At 47.4% G+C, this 27,524-nt stretch overlaps 12 protein-coding genes across 12 annotated transcripts; 6 read left to right on the top strand and 6 right to left on the bottom strand.

Moving 5' to 3' along the window:
• The first annotated feature begins 31 nt into the window (after nucleotides 1-31).
• Nucleotides 32-1,905, top strand: LY89DRAFT_690720 (MFS general substrate transporter). Its single transcript, XM_018216151.1, has one exon. It carries the CDS (start codon nucleotides 442-444, stop codon nucleotides 1,822-1,824), a length of 1,383 nt encoding a protein of 460 aa, XP_018063035.1. The 5' UTR covers nucleotides 32-441; the 3' UTR covers nucleotides 1,825-1,905.
• Nucleotides 1,906-2,410: 505 nt separating this feature from the next.
• On the bottom strand, nucleotides 2,411-4,084 carry LY89DRAFT_741531 (uncharacterized protein; the record flags this gene model as incomplete). Its single annotated transcript, XM_018220718.1, has 7 exons — nucleotides 2,411-2,885; nucleotides 3,031-3,094; nucleotides 3,156-3,259; nucleotides 3,307-3,373; nucleotides 3,424-3,597; nucleotides 3,645-3,874; nucleotides 3,981-4,084. The coding sequence occupies 7 exons, from the start codon at nucleotides 4,082-4,084 to the stop codon at nucleotides 2,411-2,413; spliced, it is 1,218 nt and encodes a 405-aa protein (XP_018063034.1).
• An 838-nt stretch (nucleotides 4,085-4,922) lies between these two features.
• Nucleotides 4,923-6,518, bottom strand: LY89DRAFT_701638 (Arabinanase/levansucrase/invertase; the record flags this gene model as incomplete). Its single annotated transcript, XM_018217212.1, has 2 exons — nucleotides 4,923-6,439; nucleotides 6,488-6,518. 2 exons carry the CDS (start codon nucleotides 6,516-6,518, stop codon nucleotides 4,923-4,925), a joined length of 1,548 nt encoding a protein of 515 aa, XP_018063033.1.
• Nucleotides 6,519-7,211: 693 nt separating this feature from the next.
• On the bottom strand, nucleotides 7,212-7,505 carry LY89DRAFT_564959 (uncharacterized protein; the record flags this gene model as incomplete). The annotated part of the gene is made up of 1 exon (XM_018208527.1): nucleotides 7,212-7,505. A coding segment is annotated over one exon (294 nt), but the record flags the coding sequence as incomplete, so codon positions are not given.
• A 313-nt stretch (nucleotides 7,506-7,818) lies between these two features.
• LY89DRAFT_764016 (uncharacterized protein) lies at nucleotides 7,819-8,348 on the bottom strand (the record flags this gene model as incomplete). Its single annotated transcript, XM_018221619.1, has 1 exon — nucleotides 7,819-8,348. The coding sequence occupies one exon, from the start codon at nucleotides 8,346-8,348 to the stop codon at nucleotides 8,031-8,033; it is 318 nt and encodes a 105-aa protein (XP_018063031.1). The 3' UTR covers nucleotides 7,819-8,030.
• A 1,198-nt stretch (nucleotides 8,349-9,546) lies between these two features.
• LY89DRAFT_690718 (uncharacterized protein) lies at nucleotides 9,547-10,986 on the bottom strand. Its single transcript, XM_018216150.1, has one exon. The coding sequence runs from the start codon at nucleotides 10,763-10,765 to the stop codon at nucleotides 9,644-9,646; it is 1,122 nt and encodes a 373-aa protein (XP_018063030.1). The 5' UTR covers nucleotides 10,766-10,986; the 3' UTR covers nucleotides 9,547-9,643.
• Nucleotides 10,987-12,137: 1,151 nt separating this feature from the next.
• LY89DRAFT_788610 (uncharacterized protein) lies at nucleotides 12,138-14,228 on the top strand (the record flags this gene model as incomplete). The annotated part of the gene is made up of 3 exons (XM_018223182.1): nucleotides 12,138-12,151; nucleotides 12,203-12,604; nucleotides 12,657-14,228. 3 exons carry the CDS (start codon nucleotides 12,138-12,140, stop codon nucleotides 14,188-14,190), a joined length of 1,950 nt encoding a protein of 649 aa, XP_018063029.1. The 3' UTR covers nucleotides 14,191-14,228.
• A 724-nt stretch (nucleotides 14,229-14,952) lies between these two features.
• On the top strand, nucleotides 14,953-16,875 carry LY89DRAFT_724719 (Metallo-dependent hydrolase). The gene is made up of 4 exons (XM_018218925.1): nucleotides 14,953-15,404; nucleotides 15,449-15,580; nucleotides 15,630-15,935; nucleotides 15,986-16,875. Exons 1-4 carry the CDS (start codon nucleotides 15,137-15,139, stop codon nucleotides 16,780-16,782), a joined length of 1,503 nt encoding a protein of 500 aa, XP_018063028.1. The 5' UTR covers nucleotides 14,953-15,136; the 3' UTR covers nucleotides 16,783-16,875.
• A 785-nt stretch (nucleotides 16,876-17,660) lies between these two features.
• LY89DRAFT_724718 (uncharacterized protein) lies at nucleotides 17,661-19,370 on the top strand. Its single transcript, XM_018218924.1, has one exon. It carries the CDS (start codon nucleotides 17,752-17,754, stop codon nucleotides 19,135-19,137), a length of 1,386 nt encoding a protein of 461 aa, XP_018063027.1. The 5' UTR covers nucleotides 17,661-17,751; the 3' UTR covers nucleotides 19,138-19,370.
• Nucleotides 19,371-19,855: 485 nt separating this feature from the next.
• On the bottom strand, nucleotides 19,856-22,689 carry LY89DRAFT_741523 (uncharacterized protein; the record flags this gene model as incomplete). Its single annotated transcript, XM_018220717.1, has 7 exons — nucleotides 19,856-20,142; nucleotides 20,193-21,387; nucleotides 21,434-21,517; nucleotides 21,561-21,632; nucleotides 21,678-21,785; nucleotides 21,929-22,019; nucleotides 22,067-22,689. 7 exons carry the CDS (start codon nucleotides 22,687-22,689, stop codon nucleotides 19,856-19,858), a joined length of 2,460 nt encoding a protein of 819 aa, XP_018063026.1.
• Nucleotides 22,690-25,110: 2,421 nt separating this feature from the next.
• LY89DRAFT_322913 (uncharacterized protein) lies at nucleotides 25,111-25,843 on the top strand. The gene has a single exon (XM_018206728.1). The coding sequence runs from the start codon at nucleotides 25,305-25,307 to the stop codon at nucleotides 25,731-25,733; it is 429 nt and encodes a 142-aa protein (XP_018063025.1). The 5' UTR covers nucleotides 25,111-25,304; the 3' UTR covers nucleotides 25,734-25,843.
• A 549-nt stretch (nucleotides 25,844-26,392) lies between these two features.
• Nucleotides 26,393-26,836, top strand: LY89DRAFT_676582 (uncharacterized protein; the record flags this gene model as incomplete). Its single annotated transcript, XM_018213605.1, has 1 exon — nucleotides 26,393-26,836. The coding sequence occupies one exon, from the start codon at nucleotides 26,393-26,395 to the stop codon at nucleotides 26,834-26,836; it is 444 nt and encodes a 147-aa protein (XP_018063024.1).
• Between the last annotated feature and the right edge of the window lie 688 nt (nucleotides 26,837-27,524).

Genomic DNA, 27,524 nt, shown 5'->3' with positions numbered 1-27,524 from the left:
AAACGATGAGACCGATATCTCCGAGGACTCGGTTGAAAGGGCGAATCACAGAACCTTCGTTTCTTGCGAGCTCGGAAAATTGCTTTCAGCCCTCTCAACCACAGTGGTCCTTGTCGTCTTCTAGACCTAGTTCGCACTGGTTCCTTTCTTACGACAAGTCTAACCATCATTACGGACCTCGAACGGACATCCCAAGTCGATCTACACGGAATTGGTCATCGTTTCATTGAGCGGCTCAGCGCTCGGTTTTCGCGCTCGGCATACCAAGATCCATTTGAAATATAAGACCCCGTCATCTGCAAATATGTTCATATCCATCAAATTCAACATACCTCTTGCGGCGTTCGTTATTCAGCCTTGTGCACTGGATAACTGGTCTTAAGCTGACCCTCCCTTTCGATTCTGGTGACGAAGCTATCCGTTTCCCCGCATTTCGACGACATGTCATCAGAAAGCAACCTTGAAGATTACGCAAGAGACAAAGAAATTGGCAAGCAAGATGGCAGCGATGCTGAGACTGCGAACTCCATCGTAGGAGAAACGATAGCAGAAAAGCCTAGGACCGAGCAACCAGAAGGCCCCCAAGATGCAGTCAGCAAACCTGCAGCTGGGCCTCCTCCGCCTCCAGATGGTGGGGTCCAAGCATGGCTTCAGGTGGTGGGAGGATTTATGTTGTTCTTCAATACCTGGGGATTGCTGAACACGTTTGGAGTCTTCCAGACGTACTACGAGTCCGGAGCTCTGTTTACCAAATCATCATCCGACATATCATGGATTGGCGCTATTCAGTCCTACATGGTACTGCTGATTGGCTTCATTTCGGGGCCAGTATACGACCGAGGCTATTTACGAATGCTGTTGATTCTTGGTAGTTTTGGTGTCGTCTTTGGCCACATGATGCTCAGTCTGTGCCATAATTACTGGGAAGTACTTCTTGCGCAAGGATTTTGTGTTGGAATGGGGGCTGGTTGCCTTTTCGTTCCTGCAGTGGCTATCCTTCCTCCTTACTTCAAGAGAAAGCTTGGTCTTGCTGTTGGATTGGCAGCAAGCGGCTCTTCGTTTGGCGGGATCATTTACCCTATTGTCGTGTATCGACTCATTGATCGCATCGGATTCCCCTGGACAGTGCGAGTAATCGGATTCATCGCGTTGGGAACCCTTCTCATCCCAGTTGCGGTTATGAAGATGCGGTTCAAGCCACCAAAGGCGAGAGCACTTATCGACTGGAATGCATTCACAGACGTGGGCTATATGTTTTTCGTCGTTGCCTGTCTGATCGGATTCATGGGACTCTATGTAATTTTGTTCTATCTTTCTTACTTCGCCGAGGATCAACACATTACAGACACCCAGATGGCATTTTATCTCGTCCCAATCTTTAACGCCGCATCTTGCTTTGGTCGAACGGTTCCAAATGCAATTTCCGACAAAACGGGAACCTTCAACTTGATTGCACCAGGAGCTCTCATTCTCGGTATCCTGATTCTCTGTATGATCGCAGTCACAACTCAAGCGGGCATTATCACTATTGCCGTACTGTCTGGACTGTTCAGTGGTGTCTTCATTGCCATGCCGCCTGTTTGTTTCGTCGCATTGACAAAAGACAAAAGCAAGATTGGAACGAGGATAGGCATGGGATACGGGATGATTGGATTTGGTGCACTTGCTGGAGGGCCGGGAGGTGGAAGCATTTTGGGTCAGTCTGATCCTTTGAATTGGACTGGTCTGTGGGCTTTCGGCGGTGTCACGGCTTGTGTATCTGGAGTCATGTTCTTTGGTTTGAGGTTTGCCAAGTTCGGCTACAAGCTCAACATCAAGGCTTGAAAGGTTACGTTACCCGAGCTTGCAAATTATCAGAATGTATAATAGAGAATGTATAAATTCATGATAGGCGTTACATTGGGAGCGTGCACAAATAGCATTTCAACTTTCATATATTGACCACCTTCAACGTTTTACTTAAATCTGGAGTGAACGAAAGAGTGTGCTGCCGATGTAAAATCAGGCATCACGTGCTATCAGGCTCCTGATCAAGCATGAGTTTTGAGCAATCAGAGCCTCGAACTGACTACGAGTTCTTTGCCTACTTATTCCTCATCAATGGTAATCCTTGTATAAACTCGGATGCTAAAAAGGTTCTGACTTAATGGCTTGAAGGTGTATCACGTGGCAGACGGCTTACCAGGTGGGTAGTGTATGTATGTCGGCGTGGATGAGAGGAGGATCTGGCGGGCAAGCTACCTGTGTATGTTGGAATACTTTAGGTCAGAAGTCTGAAGGTAGAATTTCTGGACGCCATGTTCATGTCTTTGATATTCTTTTCTGTTTTGACCTGCCTTCAAGTCTTATGTATTCTTATTCTCATCGAACCCTTCCTGATTTCTCTCTGGAAGAAAGGCTCAATCAAAACCTAGCCAACCAACTGGCTTAGTGGCGGTGTGTTCCAAGAGTCATAATCACTTATATTCCAGACCGAGTAGCTTTCCCACAATCGTCCACTCGGAGCTTCAAAGCACGCTGATTGATAAGTATAGTCCCCGGCAATTAACTTTTGCCCCGCAGCCGGACCCTCGAAGTGCTGGCTAATATTGCCTTTGCAGTCTGAACTTGCAAATATCCACACAACGTAATCCGTGTAATAGCCTTTGGTTGCATTGGTAACTTCAAGTGTGATGCCTATCGCCGTCGTCCCAGATGGAAGCAGCCAACAGTCGTCCTGATTATCAGATAATAAATTGTTCGTGCCATACGTGCTAGGAATATTGCAGCCACCAGGACCACTCGAGATTCCGTTGCTGTTTCTAACAATTTCTCCGGAGCAGCTGCTCCCCGATGAAATTTGCCACCCTTCCGTCGGTCCTGGCAAGCAACCTGGGGGCAAGCCTCTGTTTGGCTGTAATATCAGTGTACGGCTCTGTTATATTTGAGAGAATAGTGGAGAGTTGAAAAATATGGAACTGTGTTCAGACCAGAGCGCAGAGCTGTTTCGAGTTCTGACCTGAATATTAGTCTGATACATGGAATACTTACGCAGTGACATGCTCAACTTGGTCTGGTTGAATGGTTTGGCCACACTTGTCACTCCAGTATATTCCTGTGACTGTATATCAGAAAGGAAACCCTTTGGCCTTGGCGATAATGGTGTAGAAACATACCCAAAGCGACAAACATCCAGCTGTCTGTGTTGCTTATTGTTTCATCCGGGTCTATATTTGCCCACGCAGCACACATATTAGAACCCCAGGCATTGGCGTAAGCTCTGTATTCCATTGAGCTTCGTTATATTCAAAGCGATTTGAAACTTACGGTGGGCCTCCTTGGGTGAGGTTGAAATAGCCAACGAGAGAACCAACTTCGCGTAGAATTGTCATAGCTGGGTATATCAGTCCGGCAGAAGAAAATGTCCATGTATATGGAACATACCTCCGGATTCATACTCATCCATTCCTCTCTGGTCGCATTGCACTTCTGAAGTTGCTGGTAAAGTCCAGAATAACGGACAGAGATTCGTTACCCTGGTTGATCCATTTGTATGGGCGCGAGGCCAATAGATTGGCCAATCAGTTGTCGTCCAGTTCTGGCACCCAGGATCACTGCCTGGAACATTATTTACCGCGACGGTGTACACAGTATCGTCCCTATACTCATATATCCCTGGAGATACTCGTTGAGATATTCTGCTGCCTGAGCTTCGCTCTGATATGAGTATGGAATGAACAACTGATAGTGGTAATTTTCGGTAAGCTGAGACGCCGAAAGAATACTCCGAATCTGTTGAGCCATGGCAATACCAGCGGCGTACTCGGTGAGGAATGTGGAGAAAGGTTGAGCAGTGGTGAATCCGGTTCCTTCCACAAAGGTACGCTTAGATAACCTGACACAACATGAAAGTCAGCATTCATAGTAGTCTGTGCTAGGCTTTGTGACTCCTTATTGTGGAGTAAAGAGATCGAGCTCTTCAAGATGGAATTTAAACTCACGAGTTTGTTGTACCTTCCATGCTAGAAGTGGAGAACATTGGATTTGCAACAGCCAAGCCAATGATGATGCTCACAGCCCAGAGCAGCAAATTTGATCCAGACATTTCTTGCCACTCTCACGTTGATTCTTTCTTCTTGTGTTTCGATTAAATGGGATGATACCTTTGTTCGAAGGATGTCGATCAGAGAGTGAAAAGTCCACAGAACACGATATGGGAGAATATTGCGGATAGAAAACTCGCCCACACCCTCAGACTTATGTGGAAACGAATGAGTGTGCATGGGGCACAATACCCAACTACCAACACTCAGAGAGATACCTCCAACGATTTTATATGGCAGCATTGCCTATGTTCTATCAATAAAACTTGGACACCGTGTCGAGAAGTCATTCAGTTGGATACCACATTAAAACCAACTTAGGACGAAAAAACCACATCTGTTCAACGCCAGTTTATGTATAATTGTGCTTGAGTGTGTATATGAGTGAGATGGCCAACTTTGGAAGCCATGTCTGCACCATATTCTACCAGTTGATTGATGCAGACGCGGAAGTAATGTTGGACAGATTGATGTGGTTGGATTCGTATTGATTTGTTGCTGTTGAACGTTTCAAAAGCGATGGCCGGTCACATTGTACATGTACGCCTCCTCCTGCAGCAAAGTGTGTCCGGCCACAAAGTGGCCGTGAGACAATAACATCTTAAATTGGTACCAACTACGGTCGAATATCTTAGGCTATCAACAATAGATTGAGGGTGGACCGAAATACATTGAAGTGGAAAAAACAGAAAAGTCTGACCGAAGAGATCAAGGCGCGATGCAGCGACACAATAACAATTTGGGATTTGAAATGATTCGACGATTTGTAACTATGACTATGGAGTATTGCAACACCGCACACGAGACAAGGGCCGTGCTGCTGAACAATCTATATGTAGCTCAAGCGCTCGTGAAACTTTTCACCAGTACGCTTCCTCCTAAAGCCTTTGTTGCATAGTTAAATATGCCATACCGATAGCCCATAAAATATTCCCAATCAGTAACTAACGATGCCGAGCCTCCAAGCTGCGTGAAATTGGTTCCATCCAAGCTGTAGTAGAATTCTGCCAATTTAGTGCCACTGGACCTCGCATCGATACTTGTTCTCAGCCACACTTCTTTTGTGGAAGAAATGTTCGTAGAAGCTACGACAGAGCCGTTCGAAATGGTGGCCCAGTTTGCTGAACTGTTTTGCGAAATACCAGTGACCATCTCCAGTGTGTAAACTCCACTGTCGCGAACAATGCCGATGTACGAGCTATTGTCACGGAAAGCAGCAAGCCCAGCGCGATCGCCGTCAGCCATGTTCGTGAAGTCGAGATGGACAGTGCCAACTGGAAAGGGTCCATGAATCCGGTGAGTGAGCGTGTTCCGTGCTAGATAGAAGTTTGAAGTGACAGTCGCAGTGGAGAGAGTGAGGCTGTTGTTTACGCTGTACTTGGTTGGGTCTGGATTGTGGTTCCACTCCCAGTCAACACCAAGTACAGGTTCACTGAATGTGTCTGTCCTAAGCCACGAAGGTGTCGGACTGGGTGGAAGAGGATTGGGGTACGATGCACCCCAGCTACCGTTTACAGCCATCAAAATCGGAAAGTCATCGGCACCCCACGTGATGGGTGCCAGGATTGGCATCCGACCTGCAGGATACGCCCAGATAAAGGACATAAAGTACCAATTTCCAGTTGATGTCTCAACGAGACTCCCTTGGCATGGAGACCCACCGTCTGGGAGTGGACCGTTAATGGCCTTTTGCAGAAGTTTGCTCGTCCAGGGTCCCCAAGGAGTCAAAGATTTCCAGATCCAGGTTGCAGCATCTCCAGGGGAATCATCCAGAATGTAGTAGGATCCGTTTCTTTTATACATCCGATTTCCTTCCACACCAGAGTACCCAGACGGAGTGGTGTATATCTGCTGTGTTTTGACCTCATGGAAACCATCGGTAGACAGTTGGGACATATTGACATTTGTATTTCCATGTACAACGTACATTATGTCATCGTCATCAATGTGAAGTCCACAGTCATAGTAGCATGAGTTAATGGTTCCCGATAATGCCCATGGGCCCGAAACAACAGACGCTGTGTAGACGTATGTAGTCCAGAAGTCGATGCACCCGATCCAATACCATAGACCAGTACTGTTACGGTACCGCATTGTTGAGGCCCATGTTCCTCCCGTATATGCTGTCCCATCGGTCATGTTGTACTTCGCTGACCAACTCAGAGATGGTACTGAATGCCCAATCAGTTCCCAATTGACGAGGTTTGAAGATCGTAGGATGGGAGCCCCAGGAGAATAGTGCATGTTTGAAGCGGAGAGGTAGTACTCTCCATCAGGGCCCACGGAAACATCATTGTCGGCGAAGTCTTCGTAGATCACAGGATTGGTGAACGTGGCTGAAGGTGATTCAGATGTTACTGACCCAATCTGATGTGATTGATCTGGGCGAGCAAGAGAGAATGCACTCAGGCCGAAAAGAAAGGTAAGGAGATGCATGCCGGTTTTTGAGCAATGTAAATGACTTGTAGTGAATGGAACATATCTTCATCTCAACATATATGCTCTGAAAACTGGATTTCGTATTCGGAGCGACACGTTAATGTGATTTTCCGTCGTCAGTCGCTATTGGAGCGCAAACTTCAGGATAATGGAACAAGATTAGCCTCAATCGTAGCCAAAGACGGGGAACCTGGTCAGAACATCTAAATACGCAGCTAGCGGTACTCACTTCCGAAATGAAACGAGCAATTGTAATGAAGCTAACGGTACTTACACGTTACTCCCGAAAAGACATGAACATATGTAAAGCTAATGCAGACACAAAGATTTGAAAACAATAGAGGAGTAAGAGAACAAATCTTGGGGATCGAAAATCCTTTCCTGAGTTGACTCTGTGGGCAGAGGACTTGGCCTAATGCCGCCATCAAGCTAGGAGGAAATCTGCAACCTTCAAAGCAGTCGGTTTACTACTGCTGGTTGGCGTATCGAGTTTCCTTGTGGTCTAACTCAATTTCGTGCACCTGCTGGCCCAATCTCCGTATGGCATAGGATATCTTCGTCTTTGCAGATCTCGTTCCCTAAATCTCGCATATGGAATGTATCATCGACAAGGTTTCCCATCTTCACCAGGAACCCCGGCTTCTTGATATCTAGCCTTCAAGCCGTCGACCCAGTGTCCTCTTTAGCCCTCAGCGCCTCCAATCGCTGTTCATTCCGCTTTGAGATTATCCGCAATGTATTTTGCTTCTCAATGTCCGCCATCTTGTCCCAGTTCGATATTCGGCTCATGGTTCCATCGACATTCACCACGACTGGGCCAAGGTGATCGAGCTTGACTGTTGTGCTGCCACTGCTCATGTCCAACTGTGTTGCGGCATTGTGCGGTGCTTCTGGTAGAGCGAGTGTGGTTTTCTGGGAGGAATTTGCGGGGGTCTTGGTGGGCTCGTTGGCTGGCTTTGAAGATGCATCTGCGGAGGTGCTCATACTGGGTGATCGAGTTATTGGGATGGCTCGAGAGAGGTAGGAGGGAGTGCGACGTGGAAACAGGCGGGCGAGCATATGGACAAGGAAGAGAGCACAGTCGTGCGTCTCGATGCTGTGAAGTAGGTAGACTTCTCTGGCAGCGATGGAAGAAGAAGTGTGGGCGTAAAAGCGCGAGGTTACGAGGATGTTGATTTGGAAGGTTGACGAGTAAAACTTTGGAGGTTGAATTTGGGCCTCGCTTCTCGTAGGCCCAAACACGCTATATTTATAGGCTTCCAACCCCGCTCAACTCAGCATTCCTCACCCCGATTTCCTAACACCAAAATCTGGGAATACGAGTGCAATAACGACAGATCTAAGGTATGTTTTTAATATCTTAGGTACAATCTGTCTGTTTTCTCTTATGGCAAAGATTATTTGGAGCGCTGCCATTTGCTGCATTCTTTCACTTTCATCCATGGCCTAGTGGCCGTTCTTGGAAAGCTGCATCTCATGTTTCTTTGCGCCAAAAGTCTGTTGTACATCTCAGACATCCTCCCAACCCTCGATGGCATACAAGCTTTCCCATCGCCCAAGCAGTCTTCCCAGTACCACCATTCCTGGTAACCATACACTGCCAGCGTAACGTTCTTTGCTGAAGCCGATCTGAATGTCCACTTTGCGGGCAAAGGGGGGGATCTCTATTCGCCACAAAATTTTTCTTTTTCGTAGCTCAGTTGCTTCTTCATCTGTTATGTAAGATAGCTTCTGAGTGGTTGTGTCGTATAGAAGATGACTTTTAATGCGGTATGTTGCAGTTTGAGAGATAAAGGTGGTCTTGCTGCTTGGCCCAAAGGAGTTCATGGTGTGCACTTTAACCAATACTTTTGCAGTATCAGAACAAATCTTGATTTATTTGCAAACCTTTTGTAATCCGTCTCCGTAGTCTACAAGATTTGATTCAGGCTCTCATTCACAGATCTCAACTTGCTTGATGCTGTCGTCCTATGATTCATGAAGTGCATGGATAACATGCTTGCTCCACATAAAGTCTGTGAATACGAGAAGCCAGTAATTTTCAATCCAGAACACCAGGAAATAGCTCGGTACAGATAGGAAGATGGAAGACATCACAGGAATTCTCACTAAGCACAGCATGGACAAAGGAAGAAGCGTCGCTGAAGTTACTCGCTATCCTCCACCAAAGCCACCCGCGCTAGATTCGAGATTGGATCCGCCCTTCCCTTTGTTGAAAGTTGACTCTCTCGTACCAACCCTGCTCTACAATATCACAACCCGCACTCTCACCTACATCACGATGACAGAGCTATACAAACTCTCAGCCGTCAAGCGAGTCAATCATACCTACATCCCTGCGTGGACTCGGAAATTGGATATTTATACAGGAGCTGGGGGCCTCGGTACTTCTGGTTATAAGAAGGCCGGAAATCTTTGGTTGCCTCCTCTTGTGGTCTTTTGGAGAGTATTCGGGTGGTACGACATGTTGTGGTTGGTTGAAGGGGAGGTCGTCTGACGAATTCACTGTTGTATTCTGAAAAGCGTGAGCAAGGGTCTGTAATCGTAGTACACTTTTGATTAAACCAGAAAAAAGCATCCGGAGGTTAAACTTCCGTGCCATAATTAACAGTGAATCCGAGATTCACTAAAAAATGTATTCCATAATAAGTGAGCCGTTTCCCACAGGCCGTCCCCCGAAGTCTATATAAACCCCGACCGGCCGAGGTTTCTCCAGATTCTTTAACAATATTTGAACGCCAAAAGAAGATCTTCAGTGGGAGGTGCTAGGTGCGTGGTGCCAGGTGCGAGGTGCTGTGGAGAGGAGAAGACTTTTCGTGTTAGAAAGTAAAGTGTAGGGCAGAGTGCTTTGTTAAAGTTCTCATAGAAAAAGTTACTGTTATCAACTAACATCTGCTGTCAACTTTTTATCGTTTATCCTTTTTTTTGTCTTTAGGACACAATAACGTGGCTAAGACATCTTTTTTCGAATATAAGATACTTTCCACAGTCAACATTCTCTTCCCAGTGTGGTCAAATACAAGTTGTCTGATTAGAGGATTGAGGCTACTACGACTCGTGTATTGATATTGTAATTGTACAGTAGATGTCCTTTATCATTCTACATCTTGGAATCGATTACATTACTCCAACAGCAAACTCTCACCATTTGTCAGATCTTCAAATCTCACATCTTTCATTGTCTCTAGATCACTTCCCTTCAGCTTCTCTCCATGCTCTTCCTTCTCCTTCTCTATAGCATCTTTCAGAGTGATATGTTTCCTCCTCAAGAAATAGCTCACAATCCCTCCGCCCTTCTTCAACTCATCATGTGTCCCAATCCAATACTTCGCGCCCAGTAATCTTTGTGCTTTCAGACCATTATGAGCTCCTTTATTCAACTGTGCTCTAGGTAACGAGATATCCTGCAGGCCATGCAACAATGCCAGTGTGTGTATCTTTGGATTCGCTTCCGCCACAGGTGCAAGATCGGCTGGTGTTATTCCATGTGGTGTATATATGACCGCTTCTCCTTCTCCTTCATATCCTTTCGGAAACGCAATCATGATGGCAGAATGATAGTATAGCAGATCCATCCCCGGCTTCGCGACCCTCGACACATCCAGCCATTCTGGTAGAGTCTTATGTGGACACTTTCTCCAATCGCCACTGAATCTCGGGACCTCTCCCACAACATGAAAATGTTTCCAAGACTTTATGATTCCCGCAGCCTTCACCGTTGCAAGCACAGGCACCGTCTTTGGAATCTCCAGGAGTGTCTCTTTATGCATATGATCGGTGAATTCGTGACTGACAACCACTAGATCAATCACATTCCCTTCCTGCTTCTCTTGCAATCCATGATTGTCAACCACAATCACATCTCCCTGACCCTCTTCCAAGCTTTCCGCGACGCCCATATCTGCCTTCTCTTTACCCTTCGCAGTAAACTCCATTCGTCGTATCACATCCTCTACTTCTGTAATTGTTTGCACTGAGCTGGGCGTTGCATGCCATTGCTGCGAGAAAAAGGCCGCGACGTCAGATTGCCCACCTTTCAGCCACGGATCGATCAGAATGTGATAGAATGTGCGATTTCGCAAGGAAGGATTTGTGGAAGGGTACGGGATGGAGAGCAGCCAAGTCGTGTCGGCATTGAGGTGAGTGAGGAGTGGACGGCGGGAGGAGAGAGAGCGAGTTATTGATTCGAGGAGACTGGCGCGGAGTTGTGAGGAAGGATCTTCGTCTTCGAGTGTCAAGGACATGGTATAGTCGAGGTCAAGGAGTGTAGAGATGGTGTTGAAGATGCATTATGTTCTCTCATAGTTTGAGAGATGTCGCGGAGCGCAGTGACGTGCATGATTTGGATGCAGTGGCAAGGGTCTTTCCAAATCCGGGGTTAAGCGAACTTACCTCCCAACGTTCCTCCTTTCTCCTTAACACACACATTTCTCCTTCAACTCTGCTTCCATCTGGACATTCGAAGTGAGGATGCTGTAGTAAGCAAGTGATCTCTCCTGAGTCGACCTAGGCGACGTCCGGATTGTGTTCGTTGCAACCCACGTTCTGCAAAGGGGTTCACTGCAGGTCACTGTGTGTTGATTGCTCGACGCAGACTTATGATTGACCAGTCTTACTGCAGGTGGCTTGCTTGCCCTTGCTGTTGCGACCGCAAGGATTTAGGTTGCCCCAGGGTTCGACATCCAATCATGACTCGGAATTGGGACATACAGAAAAATGAGGCTATGTGATAACCAAGCCCTTGTCAGCTCCAGCCCTCCATTTTCGGATTGTTCATTGTTTTTGTTTTCTTTCTTCTTATCCATACCTTTTCTGTTGGCACATAGACTGGTAGCTTTCACATTCGTTCTTTATATGAGACAGTACCTTTTTGATGGTGTAAATAAATTGTGCTTTTACAACAAAAGGGTGTTGGATGTCACGAGGCTGCAGCCTCATTTCATGAGCTTCTCTGATCAACAGTAAGACGTACATAACAAGACGTTGGTCCTTATCTGTTGACAACGTTGTTTACCATTCCTGCAATTGGTTCTCTGCAAGGTGACTCGCGCTCGAAAGTACTCACGCGTCTCAGTCGCCTGCATGAGGGGGGGCATTTCCAATCATATCTTAATTGATATTAGCATCTGTGAGAATTCTTCGCCGATACCTAGATTAAATCATATGATTCGAGGTTTGTAAGACGTGCTTGCAGGAGTCAAGGTCCAATGTCTTGTCAGATACAACATAAAGATGCATATATCGTATTCGGTTTTGTCCCAAATTTCTCTAGCTCAGCCTCGATTGTGAAACATCTTCATCCTATCAATTTGAACCATGAACGGTTAAGACGGCTGTCGAGGATGGGATTGTTTGGGTTGTCGTTTGTCCGCGCGGTGCGAAAAATGCTTCTTCTTCTCAATCAAAAGAATTCACATCTCCACCTAGGCCCAGGAAGACTCGGCCTAACTTGCAGAGTTCCATCATGACAGAGCCTTATGGTTAATGATCTTTCGATGGCTGCCTTCCTTCTTTAATGTACAGCCTTCTCTCTGTTCCCACTCTTTCGCAAACAAGAGTTGAAGCCGAGGTTTCAGAGGCCGAATTGGACGGTAGCTCCAATGATCGCTTTTCAAGATGGCCTATCCACAGTAAGAACACATAATTAGCAGATAAAATGTCATTGCTAATCTGGTTTGCAGTATAATTCCCTCGTTGAACCTCTGCATACGTGCTGCAGCGCCCAAGGTCGTCAAGGCAATCAGGGATGTTCAAGACGACCTTGCATCCAGAACGGAAATTGAGCGACTAGAAAGACATTTGAGGAGGCTATATTGTACATTGTATGAGATAGAGAGTGATTCAAGAAGATTGTGGCAGCAAGTCCCGGTTCAACTTTCAGAAGTAATCCAGGCCCTTGGAGAATTTTGCAGACAACAATGTGAAATCATTTGCGACTGGTATCGTGGGGTTCGGGAAAACAAGGGTCTCAGGTTCTTCGACTGGTTTGCTGTAAAGGGAAAAATTGATCGAACCCAAAAGTACAGCAAGCGCCTCACTGATTGTGAGGACTGGTACAACATCGCCCTTAAAACTTTTTACTTGTAAGTCGACATTATACGCATTTTGCAGGAGTGAAATTGACAGGAGTCTTAGAATAGCGAGCCTCCAAGCACGACCACCAAGTCCTTTAGAATACGTTACACAGCAGGAGCGTCTTCAAGCATCAGATGAACAGCATTGCAGGAATGAGTTGAGGAAATGCTTGGAGCGAACGGAGCGTGCGAGGGACAGGGAAAGGAGCAGATATAACAGGATGATGGAAGCCGGTGTTGACCTTGTCGCGTTGACAGAGTACGCTTATGATGCATTGAACGCGCCTAACACGGGACCAAACAGCTCAACGGCCAGGCATAGATCACAAGCCCGGCCAAGGTCTCACACTCGCAAGCACCATCGTCATTCAGAACCAGGACTGCAACCAAGAAAGCGCACACAGCCACGCTCAGGTCTTCTGAATTTCTTCCTGGGAGGCAGCCGCGTCCCTTCAAAGAGCCGCACTCGCCGGGAGCCACAACGAGAGTCTGTCAGCACAAGGCATCGTCGAAAGGGTCCTGTTGATCCTCAAAACTTTGCTTACGTGGCTACTGAGCCTGAGCGTCGGACCGCGTACCAGGAATCCGCGTACCAGGAATCCACGTACCAGCAGCCCGCGTACCAGCAACCCGATGAACCTCATCAAGCAAGTCAGCAATCAAGAATTGTAGATTTGAATAGACCACCATCCCCGCCGCCACAGTCTGAGCCGCCACCATCTGATCACTCTCATGATGAACGAAGAACGTATCGCAGTTCGAGGAGATTTCGAGACTCGACCAGCGAAGCTTCTGGCTCCGCTCAAGAATCACTTCCACCCCGAAGATCTAACCGAGAGGAGAGAAGATATCCACCAGTGTCTTACGAAACGCAACACCACCACCATCGCTCCACACGGAGCAGATCAGCATCCAGCAACCGTAGTTCTCAGTACCAGCCACCTACAAGTCGAAGAGCAGATGATACCTCATCATATATGTTTCAAAACTCTACAGAACCGGGATCTTCTAGGCCGCAACGGCCGCATACCCACGAGAATATTGATCCACCGATAATGTATGAATCACAGCGACGTTCCACCTCGACTCATAGTCGACCGCCGCCCATTAGCGATGCTTCAAGCTCCAGACCCGAATCATCGCGGACTCGCACATCAGAAGATGGATCAACTCCCACTAGTCACTATTCCAGGTTTGTCGCCGAATCTCCTCGAGTCAGAATGGCGGAAGTCCAAGCATCGTCCGCCAGATATGTGCCAAAATCAATAAACATTCGAATACTAGATGTGAATTACCAAAGTCGCCCACCAATGACTTACAGCAATCCCCACGAGAGACCGGAACGAAAGAAACGCTCTAGAAGCAGATCCACTCACAGAAGTCGTGATTCAGGTTACGCGACCAGGAGCAGAGGTTCAAGCGAGACAGACAGGAGCCACGGAACGGGGAGATCGAGTGGCGAATCCAGTAGATGGCGTCGAAGTTCGGGGCATTCAACTGGACCATCATCTACGTCTTCAAGAAGGCAACCAGCTGATGAACCAGAGGACTATTTCCGGGAGAGAAGAGATCGGAGGAGGAGGGGCCGAGACTGAACATATTCTTTTGTCTGTTGTTATTTCCCTGGAGCGAGAAACGAATTACGAATCACGATCAACGACTTACGATTCATGAACTTCTCCTATTGGAGATAGCTACGATTGATGACTTATGTGGTGCTCGGTGGAATGCAAACACGAGTTACGACTTGCTATGTGTTTACTCTACTTCTTCTCTTTTCAATGATGAATATATTTTGTACAGGGCAAATAAAACCAAGGTATTAACGACCTCGACGCAGTGCTTTATGCATGTCACAATCTGTTGAGGGGGAAAGTTTATACATGTATGAAGCACATACTTCTTCTGCTCCTGACCGGCTGTGAAAAGCGGTGGACCCAAGCTATTGTGTCGAAACCAACTCAGTGACTCCACCCATTATCATTAGTATTGTCTGTGATGTCGAAAGCACTTCATTTCGCTGGGGGTTTGAGCTTACGAGAGGACCTCGCTAGACTTCAGGGGCAGCTCGCTAAGAACTGCGCCGGTTCAAGCCCCGCCAGAGAAGTCTCTTTATGAACTCGGCAAGCTTAGTATTACGAGAAATACTTCTTTATTCGCGGATAATGCTGCACGCATACGGGGAGATGTGAATGTGTCATACACAGATTAGGAATTAATGCGAGCTCGTCCTTGGTAGTCTCTGCGTCAACCTTTGTCATTGGTCAGCGGCTATAACTCCTAACTCCATCCTGTATCTCCACTCCTTCAAATCGTCTCCTTAAACGGGATTAGTTGATACACTATGTGCCGCGCATCTCGGCTTTCGCTGTAAGGCGGCCTACGAAAATGAAGAGCGACGCACGAACTCACCAGTCTCGCGACTGCGCGATATCGATGTCGAGGATTAAGTATATAGGAAGCAACATGCTGAAAAAGTAAACAAGAAACCACATCCAATACGGGTTACCAACGTCTCAGAGAACACTCAGCATATCCGATATGGCAACTCCCATGCTTCTCAAAGGAGGGACAGTCTTAGTGCACGACGAACAGGACCATGTCCATGCTCTCAAAACGGATCTTCTAATTGAAGGAAACACTATTTCCAAGACCGAAGATGATATACTGGCTTCGTCCAGTACTCAAATCATCGACTGTACAGACAAAATATTGACACCTGGCTTTATCGATACTCATCATCACGTCTGGCAGACTTTGCTGAAAGGACGACATGGTGATGATACTTTGCTGGACTATTTCCCAAAAGGTGAGAGACCAGCGATCCACATAGACCTATGCTGACGGATCCAGGAAATTTCACGTCTTCCGTTCATGACTCCGAGGATTTCTTTTGGGGCCAGCTTGGTGGCTGTCTGGCCATGCTCGATGCTGGCACAACCACGGTTGTTGATCACGCCCACCTGAACTACGCTCCTGAGTCTAGTATGTCCCAAGCTCCCATTCCATGGTCCAATCTTCTCATACCATCTAGGTAAGGCAGCAATAGCTGCAGACATCTCATCAGGAATCCGATCTGTCTTTTGCTATTGTCCAACTCCGCGCACTGAGTCTTGGTCCCCATTCAAGTTTTCTGGTCATGACATGCTCCCTGACTGGGTGATGACCACCATGAAAGAACTCGCTTCCAAAGCTCCATTTGGAGACGGAAGGATTACATTGGGTTTAGCTTTTGATGCTCTCTGGATGCCCAAAGAAGTAGTGGTGAATCTTTTCACCAAAGCTAAAGATATGGGCATCAAACTTATTACTACCCACTATGTGCGAAGTGCTATCCAAGGTGCGCTTGTCATCTCTCCAGAAATAAGAAAAAAGTTAACAAAATCTCAGCACCACACTCCCCCATTGAAGTCCTCGATAGTTACGGCATCCTAGACTCAGCCTACCTCTTCTCTCACACCACCAACGCTACCCCAAAAGACGCCGCTCTCCTCCTCTCCTCGAACTCACACGCATCAACCACGCCCTCGACCGAGCTCCAAATGTTAGGTGGTTCAACCGCTGCCTTCCACCCAACGCTGAACATGACTTCCCAATGCGGCGTCGGCGTAGACTGCCACTCCAACAACTCCGTCTCCATCGTTTCCGAGATCCGCTTACTGCTCCAACACGTACGCGCGGTATACAATCAGAAATTCGTAGATAAAGGCGTCGTAGCGAAGAAAGTCAACCATACCGTTGAAGAAGCGTTTAATCTTGGCACGATAGGCGGCGCGAGAGCTGCTGGCTTGAGTGATAAGGTGGGTAGTTTGAAGGTGGGGAAGTTCGCTGATATACTGGTCTGGGATGCGACGAGTCCGGCGATGGTTTGTGCGGCTCAGCATGATCCGGTACAGGCGGTGGTGCTGCAGAGTAGTCCGAAGGATATTGAGATGGTTATTGTGGACGGGGTGATTAGGAAGGAGGGTGGGAGGTTGAGAGATGTGGATTTGAGGCCAGGGAGGGAGATGTGGGGTGGTGATGGAGCGAAAGGGGATGTGGTGAGTTGGAACGATGTTTCGAAGGAGTTGGTAAAGAGGAGAGAGAGTGTTCAGAGCGTGATTGAGGGTTTGGATATGGAGGAGGCGAGAAAGGGTATCATTCAGGGCTGGTATATCAACGAGGAGGTTATTGTTGATAGTGCTTAGATGGTGGTGGTAGGAGACTTATTGGAAGAATGGGAGTAGAGTCCCACAGAGGCTTCATGCTAACACTCTTGCAACATTAATACATGCAATCCCCTCAGGCACGAACACGAAGCTTGTCGTCGCAGCTTCTCCACCAAACTTTTGAAAGCTCAAGACCCGTGATAGATATTTCGTAGGGGCTTTCAGAATCCGCGTAACCTCTACCAACACACCAGTCGATTTCTTTGAGCATTTCAAAGCAATTCTCTCGCAGGATATTATGGTAATTGGAAATAGTAGTCTTATGTGGGCCCAATTGAACCAGCCAGGCAAAGGGTTGCAACAAGTCCACGGGAAAATACTGTTCACTGCAACACCAGATCACCTGCTCGTTAAGGCTCCCCTGAATCGTCAGTATTCGTTATACACTTCAGTCGAATGCGGGATTATACTTCTCCATAAGACAGGAAATTTGATGTAAGAATGTATCGGATCAATTGCGCAAAATGCGCGAACCGCGCGAATTGCGCTGAGTGCGGGGTCAGGGGCATTCTCGCTTCGATCTCTGGGTGCGCCACACATCAGCCTTAAGACAATTGTAATCCCGTCTGCCATTCCATATTTCAAAGCTCATCAAGAGATCACGTTTCGAGAACTTCAGTAATGCTTGATAAGGCTCAAGAACTTTTACAAGTTGTGTACCATTCGTCCCGACAAAGCTCCCACGAGGAGAACCAAGTAACGAGGCACTTGCTATTCGGGTTTGACCTTGAAATTATCCATTCTGTCCAAACTGTTCATCGCCGGGACTACCTTCTTACATTCTAAATTTATGTCCCCCAGGTAAACAGAACGGCTATCATCACGTGAGCGATTCCTCCACGACTGCGCCACAGTGAGATGATTCAGACCGAATCTTGAAGCCTTACTTATACACGACAAACGTACCTCTGGTGTATCAAGTTAGTCCTCAATTGAACATCAACCGCAATGATCTCACTGCCCCTCGATATCCAAGTTCTAATCCTCCCCTTCCTCACCTCAACCTCCCTCATCTCACTCTCCCAAACCAACCACCATTTCCGCCACCTGATCGACCCCCAAAGAAAACAATTCCTAGACCGCCTCCTAGAACTAGAATGCCTCCCCGAATACGGCGGCGAAATAACAATCAACGAACACGCCAAGATCATCGTTCCCTCAGAACCAGTCTCCTACGCCTGCACCCACTGCCTAAAAATCATCCCCCACACCCGCTTCGACAACCACGCCCTCCTCCGTCTCCGCTTCCGCAAACCACCTCCTGAATCCAGAGTCCGCCAACGGCTCTGCGACTGGACGAGCGGTGATGCCAAAGCACGGGGTTTAAAGAGACAAGCTGACCTCCGAAACGATACGCTTGAGAATTGGATCAACCAAAACTTCGCCTCCGATATCACAGTATCGAGGTTGCAAGAGCTTTATAAAATAGGCACACACCGCAACAGACGCCTCTGCAACGAATGCAAATTCACCACAGGTTTCTGGGCCAGAAATGCTGGTGTCCGGAGCCAGAGCTGGAGAGGCAAGAGTCGAAGCTCGAATATAGGCACGGCCAACGTCCCCGTGGTCAAAGGACGCCAGCGCAGATGTCACGATTCGACTGAGCGGTATTTTCCCGGTCTATTTCCTGTCGCTGCTGATGCGGAGTACCCATGGAGGTGGAAGATCTACCGCGAGGAGAACTGCGACTGGTGGACTCTATGGTCCATTCGCTGTCCTGGCTGCGGTACCTGGCAGGAACGAGCAGCATTCCGGAAAGGCAGCGGGTACGGCGTGAAAGCGACGCCTGCGGACCCAGATGAGTTCCGGCAAGCTGGCTGGGACGGGCCTCATTTCGAGGATTGGAGATGTAACTCTTGTTTTGTAACGTCTGTCGGGAAAGAGGAACTAGGGAGGCAGTTATTCGCGTTCTGGAAGAAACTCGCCGACTTCGAGATTACCATGTTCAACCAGCTCCTTCCGGTCGGTTGGTATGCCGTTGACGGAATTGAGCGCGCAACTGAGGGAAAGCACTCGTGGGAGCAGATAGTGAAGCAAGATAGCGTCTCTTCGCAATTGCTGCGGCGGATTCCTGACGGGAAAGAAATCGCGAAGATGGATGTGGAGCAAAGGAGGCACTATTATGGGGTTTTGAAGAGGTGGCTTGATGGATTGGATGGACCGACAGCGGTTTTAAGTGAGGTGATGGATAGGCATTGGTTTCGGCCTTGGTCGAAGGAGTACTTGATTTTGGAGAAGAGGATTGAGGATTTGGGAGCCTGCACGAAGATTCTGGAAGCAGATACTGACAGACTGGTTAGATTTGCTCTGGACGGAAGTGCATCTCGGGTATGAAGGATGTTGCTGTACTCCTATAAAGATTCAACAGTTGCTTTGCTCGCAGATTATAGCAATAATTTATCTGTTGAATCTATGGCAACAGGCGCGAGACTTGGGCAGTGCGTAAATCTCAATGAATTCTTGTTTGAAGTCAAGTTTAGAAGTGCTGCTTTGCACTCATGGAGTATCACAAAGGGTAGTAGTTTCAAAATGGTGATGTGATGCCATAGGACTTAGTGACTGTACAGTACTTGAATTTTTGTCTTACAGCAGTAATCGAAAAGTACTCCGCTCCACAGAAAGCTCCTAGTGAGCCGAAAAAAGGGCAAAGTCTTAACAAGTGACTAGAAAGCTCGCTCCAGCACTCGACTAACTCAGCCCTACCGGAAAATGAGGGACACTCAACGATTCAAGTCACATAAGCATGTATGATCATGCAAAAAAAAAAAACAGCGATATCCATTATTCCTCATAGCCCTAACATCGAAGCCATAAACGAGTTACATACGTCATGTGTTAAGAAAGAAGAGCAATCATTACCCAGTCAAATAAAGCAAATCCCAGCCAAAGAAGCAAAACGAGTGTGGTGCCCATCCCGCGTGTACATGGCAAGCAAGATGCTGAAATCCTCATCTACACCGAGTTCATCAGCCATTTCTGCATCAATCACACCATCCTAGCACATTGAAATTTATTCCTCCGCCCACACATTACGCTTCTCCCCTGTAAATGACTAGATATGGAGTAAACTCCTAATCATCATCTTCGCCGCATCCGCGTTTCCACCAAGATTACTCTGATCGCTCACAGCAGGATAGAAGAAAGCCGCCACAGCGATAATCACATAAGCAGCGCACAGGAGTGCTCCTTCGAGGTAATTGCTTCGTCCGTCCAAAACCAAGAAGTTGACGATGAAGGCTGAGACGAAGAGGGAGACTGTTTCAAAGAGTGTGAAGTAGAGAGACATTTCCTTGCCCATGCACCAGCCGAGGAGGACCACGAAGGGGGTTACGAAGAGTGCTGTGGGAAGCAATTAGCTTGCGTTAAAGTGAGAAGGGAAGGGGAAATACCAATTTGGATAGAAGATCCGACTGCAACACCAATGGCTAAATCCATCTTATTCTTACTTGCTACTGTAACAGCAGTAACGTGCTCTGCAGCATTACCTACAATAGGTAAGATGATCAATCCAATGAACGTTTCACTGAGCGCGGAGTTGCCAGATACAACAGCGTTGATGCTGTCTACCATGAATTCGGCACAGACGGCGACTAGACCGGTTGAGACGAGGAGCAGGACAACGGCGGTCGTGCGAGAAATGTTTTCTTCTTCGCCGTCCTTTTTCTTGTTTTCTGCTACAGCGAGGGATCCGACACGGGTTGGTTGGATACGCTGATTTGACGGCGTGGGTGTCATAGTTTCGTTCAAGCGATCCGGAAGAGAATTCGTGCGACGGATTCCATAACGGACGCGAGGGATTGGTCCAGATGGTGGAGCGGGAGATGGAACTGCAGGGGTGTTGAATACATTCTGTGACAACGTCTTGGGGATAGCAGGTCGGATACTAGCGATGTTGAAGCGGCGTTTCTGCGAGGTGTCGGTTTGGTATTCGCTTCCAGGGTCAGCGGTAGCGACGGCAAAGTCGACACGACGAGGAGCGTCAGCTTCTTCAGGGGATTTTTCGTTGAATACTCCGTTATTCTCGGCGACGCCTTCGGTTATGGTATCATCTCCGTTTCTGCGTGCCTTCTTGCGTTGCTTCTTCTCTCTGCGCTTTCGCTCTTTCTCTCTACGGCGTTCCTTTTTCGTAAGGGCGTGGTTACTGATTGAACTTTTGCGGCTCCGACGAGGATCTTCATCGTCACCATCTTCAGCTATGTCGATTGCTCCAAAGCGATGTCCCGTTGACGTGGGTTCGTCGGTGAAGTGATCAGCATGGACAGGTGTCATGGAGCTGTTGCCGAACGAGGGTGTGCGGCTTGCTTCGATATCGGCGGTGTCTTTGGATCCGAAACTGGACTTGCGGCGACGTCGACCACCTCTCATGACTCTCTTGATGCGCTTTGCAGTTGTGTTGGAACCACTGGAGCCATCGGAGTCGGAGCTGGACGATGACGACGAATCATCAGAGGATGAATCCATCCATTGTGCTACAGGACCAGGAGCAGACTCTTCGTCGATGATATGCTGAGGTGTACTTTCATACATGTACGCATGCGATTTGAGTTGGAACAGAAGATACATTCCATAGACGAGAAGGAGGATCTAGAGGAGTAAGTTAAGTTGAAGTACAGTGGCGAATAAAACTTACAACACTGGTACCACGACTAACTTTCAATACAGCGCTTGTCGCCTTGTCTGCCTGTAGAGTACTGAACGAGGCGTGGAAGGCAGTCTATGAAGTCAGCACGGTCTCATAAATGGCAAGGTCAACATACAGGAAGCAGTAGACTCATCACGCTCAAACTGAGTAGACATGCGCTCATTTGCGTGACAGTGCTGTTGTAGATCTGATGCTATTAGCTTAACTCCTCTCAACCAATAAGAGTCCATACCTGTTCACGGAAACGAAGTCCACCAATCAAGAAACACATGCCTAGAATCAAGAGCAAGTTGGCAAGAATGGAACCGAGTAATGAAGCTTGCACGATACGAATTTCACCCTGGGCGCATTAGTGAGGGCCAGTAGAGAGGAATCAGAAACCACAAACCTTTGCGAGAGCAATGCTGTAGGTGAGGAAAGTCAAAGTGAGCATGGGTCTTTTGAAAATCACGAAAACGCGCATGGGGAACAAAAGAAAGGAACCGATGATATGGGACTCGATTGATATGATAATGCCTTTAAGAGGGCTTCTCGCTCTTTCTTGTCTTGATCTCTTCTGAGGTAGACATACATGCTGTAGAGGATTAGCTGGGGTCAAAGGTTGGAGGGTGAAGAACATACAATATGATGAGCTCTACTGCATTGCCGAAAGTAACATTCATTAGTGCACCAACCGTATCACCCATTCTCTTCGCCACACTCTCTGTAGCATGACTGAGAAGTCCTGCGAGTGGGATGATAGCAATTGCGTTCATTCCAAATATGATACCTGGTGAGAGGCCAGCTGCATACGAAGCTATGCCAACAGGTACAAAGACCAGTAATATGTTGATAGGACTGGAAAAGAGGATGTCCTTTGTAGTAAACCAAAAGCGCATCCCGACATTCTGTTTCTTGGGTTCGTCGTCTTCTATGACAGTCCCCTCCCCAGCAGTTTCCGGAGGTGGAGCTGGCGGCGGCGGATCGTCTGAGGTATTGTCGGCGACGTTGTTGGCTGTTGGTTTCGACGACTGGCGGGCGATGCCATGGAGGTCACTCGACGGGAAGGGAGGAACGTTGTTTGTGTCATCTCGAAGGTTGGTCGACCTGTTCTGAGTAGTATTGTTGGATGGGGGGTTGCTTAAGGGGAGAGTCGTCGATCGGCTCGAGTCTTTGGAGAGTGGAGAGGGGCCATGCGCTTTGGTTCTTGCCCAAGAGCGAATGCGATCTATGAAGGATTCAGAGTCAGATGAACTTTTCTTCATCGATGTAGTTAGACACGCAAATGGGAATTGGTGTCTGTGGGAGGAAGAAGGGACGTTGGAAGTCAAGGTGGACAATGAAATAAAGCAGTGGTGGTGGCTGGTGGTGATCTGCCAGAAGGCGTGGGGTTGAAAGGAGGTTGAAAATAAGGTCGCAGTAAGGCGCGGGTGGGGGAGCTTCAAGTACTGGAAGCCCGGGTCGTCTTTGTTTGTCCCGTGTCTACAGGGGTCACCAATGCGCCAGGGAAGTGCAGTTGAAGTCAGTCAGCGAGGGCCGGTGCGAGGAGGTTCCGTGTCTTTGGTAAGCCGAAATGAGTGGAGATACTGGGGAATAGTTGTATTACTGTATGACCGGATGGAGATGATGGAGTTGATGACAATCGATGTGCACAATTCATGGATTTGCCAGTTCGCAGCTTCATCCCGCTGGCGAGTCCGGTGAGAGCAGATGGGGACCGCCAAGCCTGCCAAGAAGTGGAGTCGTCCTGCTGCCCGCTGCAATTCGATGAACAACGCCGCATCGACAGAACCACGCGTCGTTGTGGCGGACAATCATCACTTCGACCAAGGCAGAATGCAGAATGCAGATTGCAGGAGGTCGGATGAGAGTTGTCTGATGGTGCGCAAGTTGAGTCGTTGTGATTCAGAAGTGACTCCATTCCAGCATCCACGCCGTGTACAGTAACCAGCAAACAAGTCGTGCACGATCGGTTTGCTCGGAAGTCGGGAAGCTTTCCAGATATGGGATCCAAGGCGCAAATACACACATCCACAGTCACGGTGTGATGCCGATTCGCTCATCCAACGCAACGTTGGGAATCCGTTGGTATTGGCGCTGCTTGGGCCGTCCAGGTGCATCCAAGCCGAGAGAAAAATAAGGCGAAAGGAAAGCAGGGAATAACTTACGCATGTCTCACTGAAATCTGACAGTATCGTCAACTGGCCGCAACAACGCGTGCTGGGGAATTGTTGGAAGCTTGGAAATCTCTCCGAAGTCCCAAGTGATAAAGATAGTACAAGATGCAGCCCTGTGAATGGAGAATGGACTAGCACTCGAATTGAGTTGTGGCTGGTGAGGAATGGTGAGGCGGTGCGGCAGTTGGTGTTGGGGTTCGAATGTCATCCACAGGCCGTGACTGGAAACCTCCTTGAAGTGCGTCGGCAGTCGAAGTAGGTGAGCACGCGACACCCAGATGATCAGATGAAAGGAAGTTTGAAAGAGAGGCAACAATTCAGCGCGCAAGAAAATCTGTATTAAAGAAAAGCCACTTCTAATTTCTGAACACAATGATCCTCGACACTGCCAAGAAAACAAAGCAGGTTTCTCTTCTTGTCCTCTCCTCCTCCAATCAAACTTCCATCGCCAAGTAGAACCTTCTCCACATCATGTTCGAGCCTTTTGTTTTCTTGTGGCGTCGATGGTTGTCTCTCTGTCTGACACAGAACGCATCATCATCCGGCCAATGTCTTGTACCAATATCTGGTCACATTTCTGTTCTCGTTGTGATGATCATCCATCTGTGCAAGTTACACCGTCGTGGTCTCGAGCTGATCGACACGGCCTCGGAATCCGGCAATGAGCTTCACTTCACTTTGAGTTCAGGGCGGATAGTGTGGCTCAGTGTGGCTGGTTCAATTTAGCCTCAAAGTCCGGTGACACAGCCACAGGGGAAATTTACAACGTCATCGCTGGAACACTGCATCAGATAAGAAGGAACTTGGGAACGATGACATCGGAGGAAAGTTGCACTGCAGCTTTGTACGTTTGTGTTATCTAATATGCATGATGTACGGAGATCTGATGTGTGCGTGGCGTGGATGTCTGAAGTGTCCCTCACAGTTTTGAGGTTTTTCGACTGCAGATATGAGGATCATTTCTTCTTCACCAGATCACCGCCCCAAGCACCCCAAGCAAGTGCTTCGATTGTTTGATATCTTTCTACAAGTATGGTATATTTCACCGCACATTACTTGCTTTGAATTTTTGACGCCTTTCCCAACAATGAAGGGTTTTTGTTGCACATCGATAAACTCATAATCTGGCGAGTCTCAAGATCGAGCAGATTCGTTGCGCTTCAACAGTGGCAGTACTTGATAATCTGTAAAGAGTCGGAATGAATATTCCATTTGATGGAAGCACTCGATCTTTGAAAGTATTCATAAACAAGTGAGATCTCAGTCAAGGTCTTTGAACCGCCGTCACGGTACCTTGAGCTCATGGCTGCTATCATCCAGCTAGAGATGCGTTTCAAACATTATGCGAGGTTTTGCACCAGCTCAGGGATTCTTCTCAAGGACATTCTCAGTCTATAAGAAAACCGCTTTACAAATGCACAGCTCAAGAAAACCAAAATTTTGAAATTCTGTCCAAAAGCATGTCACATGACCAAATTATCTTCAACTTTGGAACCCGTCTCCTTTTTGGTCAAGTTCATGACTTCACGATACCAGCCTAAAGGAAAGCCACACAAAAAAGTTTTCTTGCTTCTTTTTCAGTAATTCAATTTCATTTTCGCGCCACAACTATAAATTGAGAGCTTCCGATCCTTACAGCCGCATCTCCAAACAAATCTACCTTCCTCGCAATCCAAATTAAACCGTCTCTCATCTCAATCAAAATGGGTATCTGGCTTTCAACTCCTTTCATCGTAAAAACGGTGAAAAAAGGGAAAAATCCGCCCAAAGCGATCGACCAAGCGGACAATTCAACAACAATTCTAAAACGGTTCTTCGACCCTTCCCCGCCGTCGACTCAGTTTTATTCGCTCGACCCTACATCTTTCGATCCGATGACTGGAGCCGATGATCGACACGCAGGGATTTTCAGTGCTCATATCGGCTTGTTTATGTTGTTATTTGTGGTATTGTTGACCGCATTGTTCATTATACTACTGGGAACGAGGAAAGAGAAGAGGGTGTGCCTCACCGGAGATCCAGAAAAGGAAGGAGCATTCTTGGATCGTGATCAAAGCTCCAAGCCGAACACCGTTGAGCCCATGTCTCGGTCCAATGCCATCCGCACAATGCCAGAGACGACCCAACGATGATTTCCAGCGAAGGTGACGAAGGGCAGGAGAGGGAGGATGAGAGGGCAACTTTTGATTCTTTCTTTGGTGTCCTTGGAAATGCTGGCGAGAGATATGAAAGGTAGTGATCTCAAGTTTATATCCTGCCATCATGTCTTGTAGCTTGTCCACCGTGTACCATTATCAATCTACGGACCTTCAATTTGAGGCGATGTCATCGCATGACTCAAATTAGTTTCATGTCAATAGATAAATTCTATTTGTCGAATCGAGTTATCACACCCATTCGAAAAGAGTCGTTCGCACTTTACACATTCAGTTCTAAGTTCCACAGAAATCTCGGTGTGCCGCCGCCAAATCGCCTTCCAACTCAAATTTTTCAAAAGTCGTCAGAACTATTTCTTGATTTTGCCCTAACTTGCACGATGCCAGAAGGGGAAAGAAGCCAGTGTATATCTGTGAATAGCACTATTAGCGTCATGTCACTTACCGTTCTCCCTCCAATTTTCGAATTTTGGAGCCATCTATTCCTCTTCCGTCGCGCACATGACTTCACTTATTCTATCCCACCAACACCATTTCCAAAAACCATGCTCTCTTTCTGATACCTTCATGTTGACAAACATACACACGCAGAATTACCATTCCTCATACATAGCCACCACAAAAACGCACACATCATGGGCGGCGCGCAAAGTACAGTGGGGGTTGGGGCAGGGATGGCAGTTGGTACAGGCACCAGTCTCGTGAGCGACTATCTCCTGAAACCAGTCGTGGAACCAGTCGTGAAGGGGGCACTGAAGTTCCTAGGACTGGAGCGGCGCTGGGGTCCACCGAATATCAAGAGAGACTCTATTTCGGAAGCAAAACACATCTGGTCGTACGAAATGGATCACGATTTTTATATCTTGCTCATTGTTGGGTGTGCCATTTTCTTCGGCGTTGGATGTGCACTTGCTTGCAGAGGCAGGAAGAGGAGAGTTGAGAGGGACAGCTTGTTGCCGCTGTTTGAGGAGATGGCAGAGAAGGATATTGGACGAGAAGAATGCAGCATGGAAGACCACAGCTCCGAGCTGTCCGCAACGAACTTCTTTGCCCTTAGTCAAACTCCAGTCCCAGCATAAACACACCACTACGACTCGACACAAAGTGGTTCGGAATCTCGATCAGGATCTTTCCCGCAGAATTAGTAGGCGACGGGGGACATTGAGTTCAGCAGTGAAGGAGAAACGTGAACATTGAATATTTTTTTGGTGGCGGGGTACGGTGTCGTTCTAAATCTTTTTAGATAGGTTTAAAAATTGAAGCTACCTTTGGATTTTTGTGCAAAAACAAGAAAAAGATTTTTTTAATTTTTTTTGAGCATTTTACGGAAGTCCTAGCATAAACATATCACCACGACTCAACACGAAGGAGTCCGAAACTTCGAACAAAATCTTTCCCGCAGAATTAGTAGACAAACGAGTATATTGAGTTGAGGAGTGAAAGAGAAAAGTGAATATTAAATATTTTTTTAGCGGCGGGGTACGGCGACGTGTTAGATCTTTTCAGATAAGTTTGAAAACTAAAGCTACTTTTAAATTTTTGTGCAAAAACAAGAAAAAGATTTTAAATCTTTGCTAAGCATTTTACAGAAGTTGAAAGAGGATGTGGATTTGGTTTCTGTTTCTTCTTTCTGTGTAGACTCTTAGCTTCCGACTTTAGGTCTCCATTGCCAGCAAGTTGCTACCATTCACATCGGCACAACCTATTCACTCTCATCACCCGTAGCACCACCACTCACTCCGGATCCGAACCTGATTCACAAGACCA

Source organism: Mollisia scopiformis (assembly GCF_001500285.1).
Source record: "Mollisia scopiformis unplaced genomic scaffold LY89scaffold_31, whole genome shotgun sequence".
Classification (NCBI taxonomy): domain Eukaryota; kingdom Fungi; phylum Ascomycota; class Leotiomycetes; order Helotiales; family Mollisiaceae; genus Mollisia; species Mollisia scopiformis.
The sequence above is the reverse complement of the archived record's forward strand: the minus strand, read 5'-3'. Positions and strand labels throughout refer to the sequence as shown.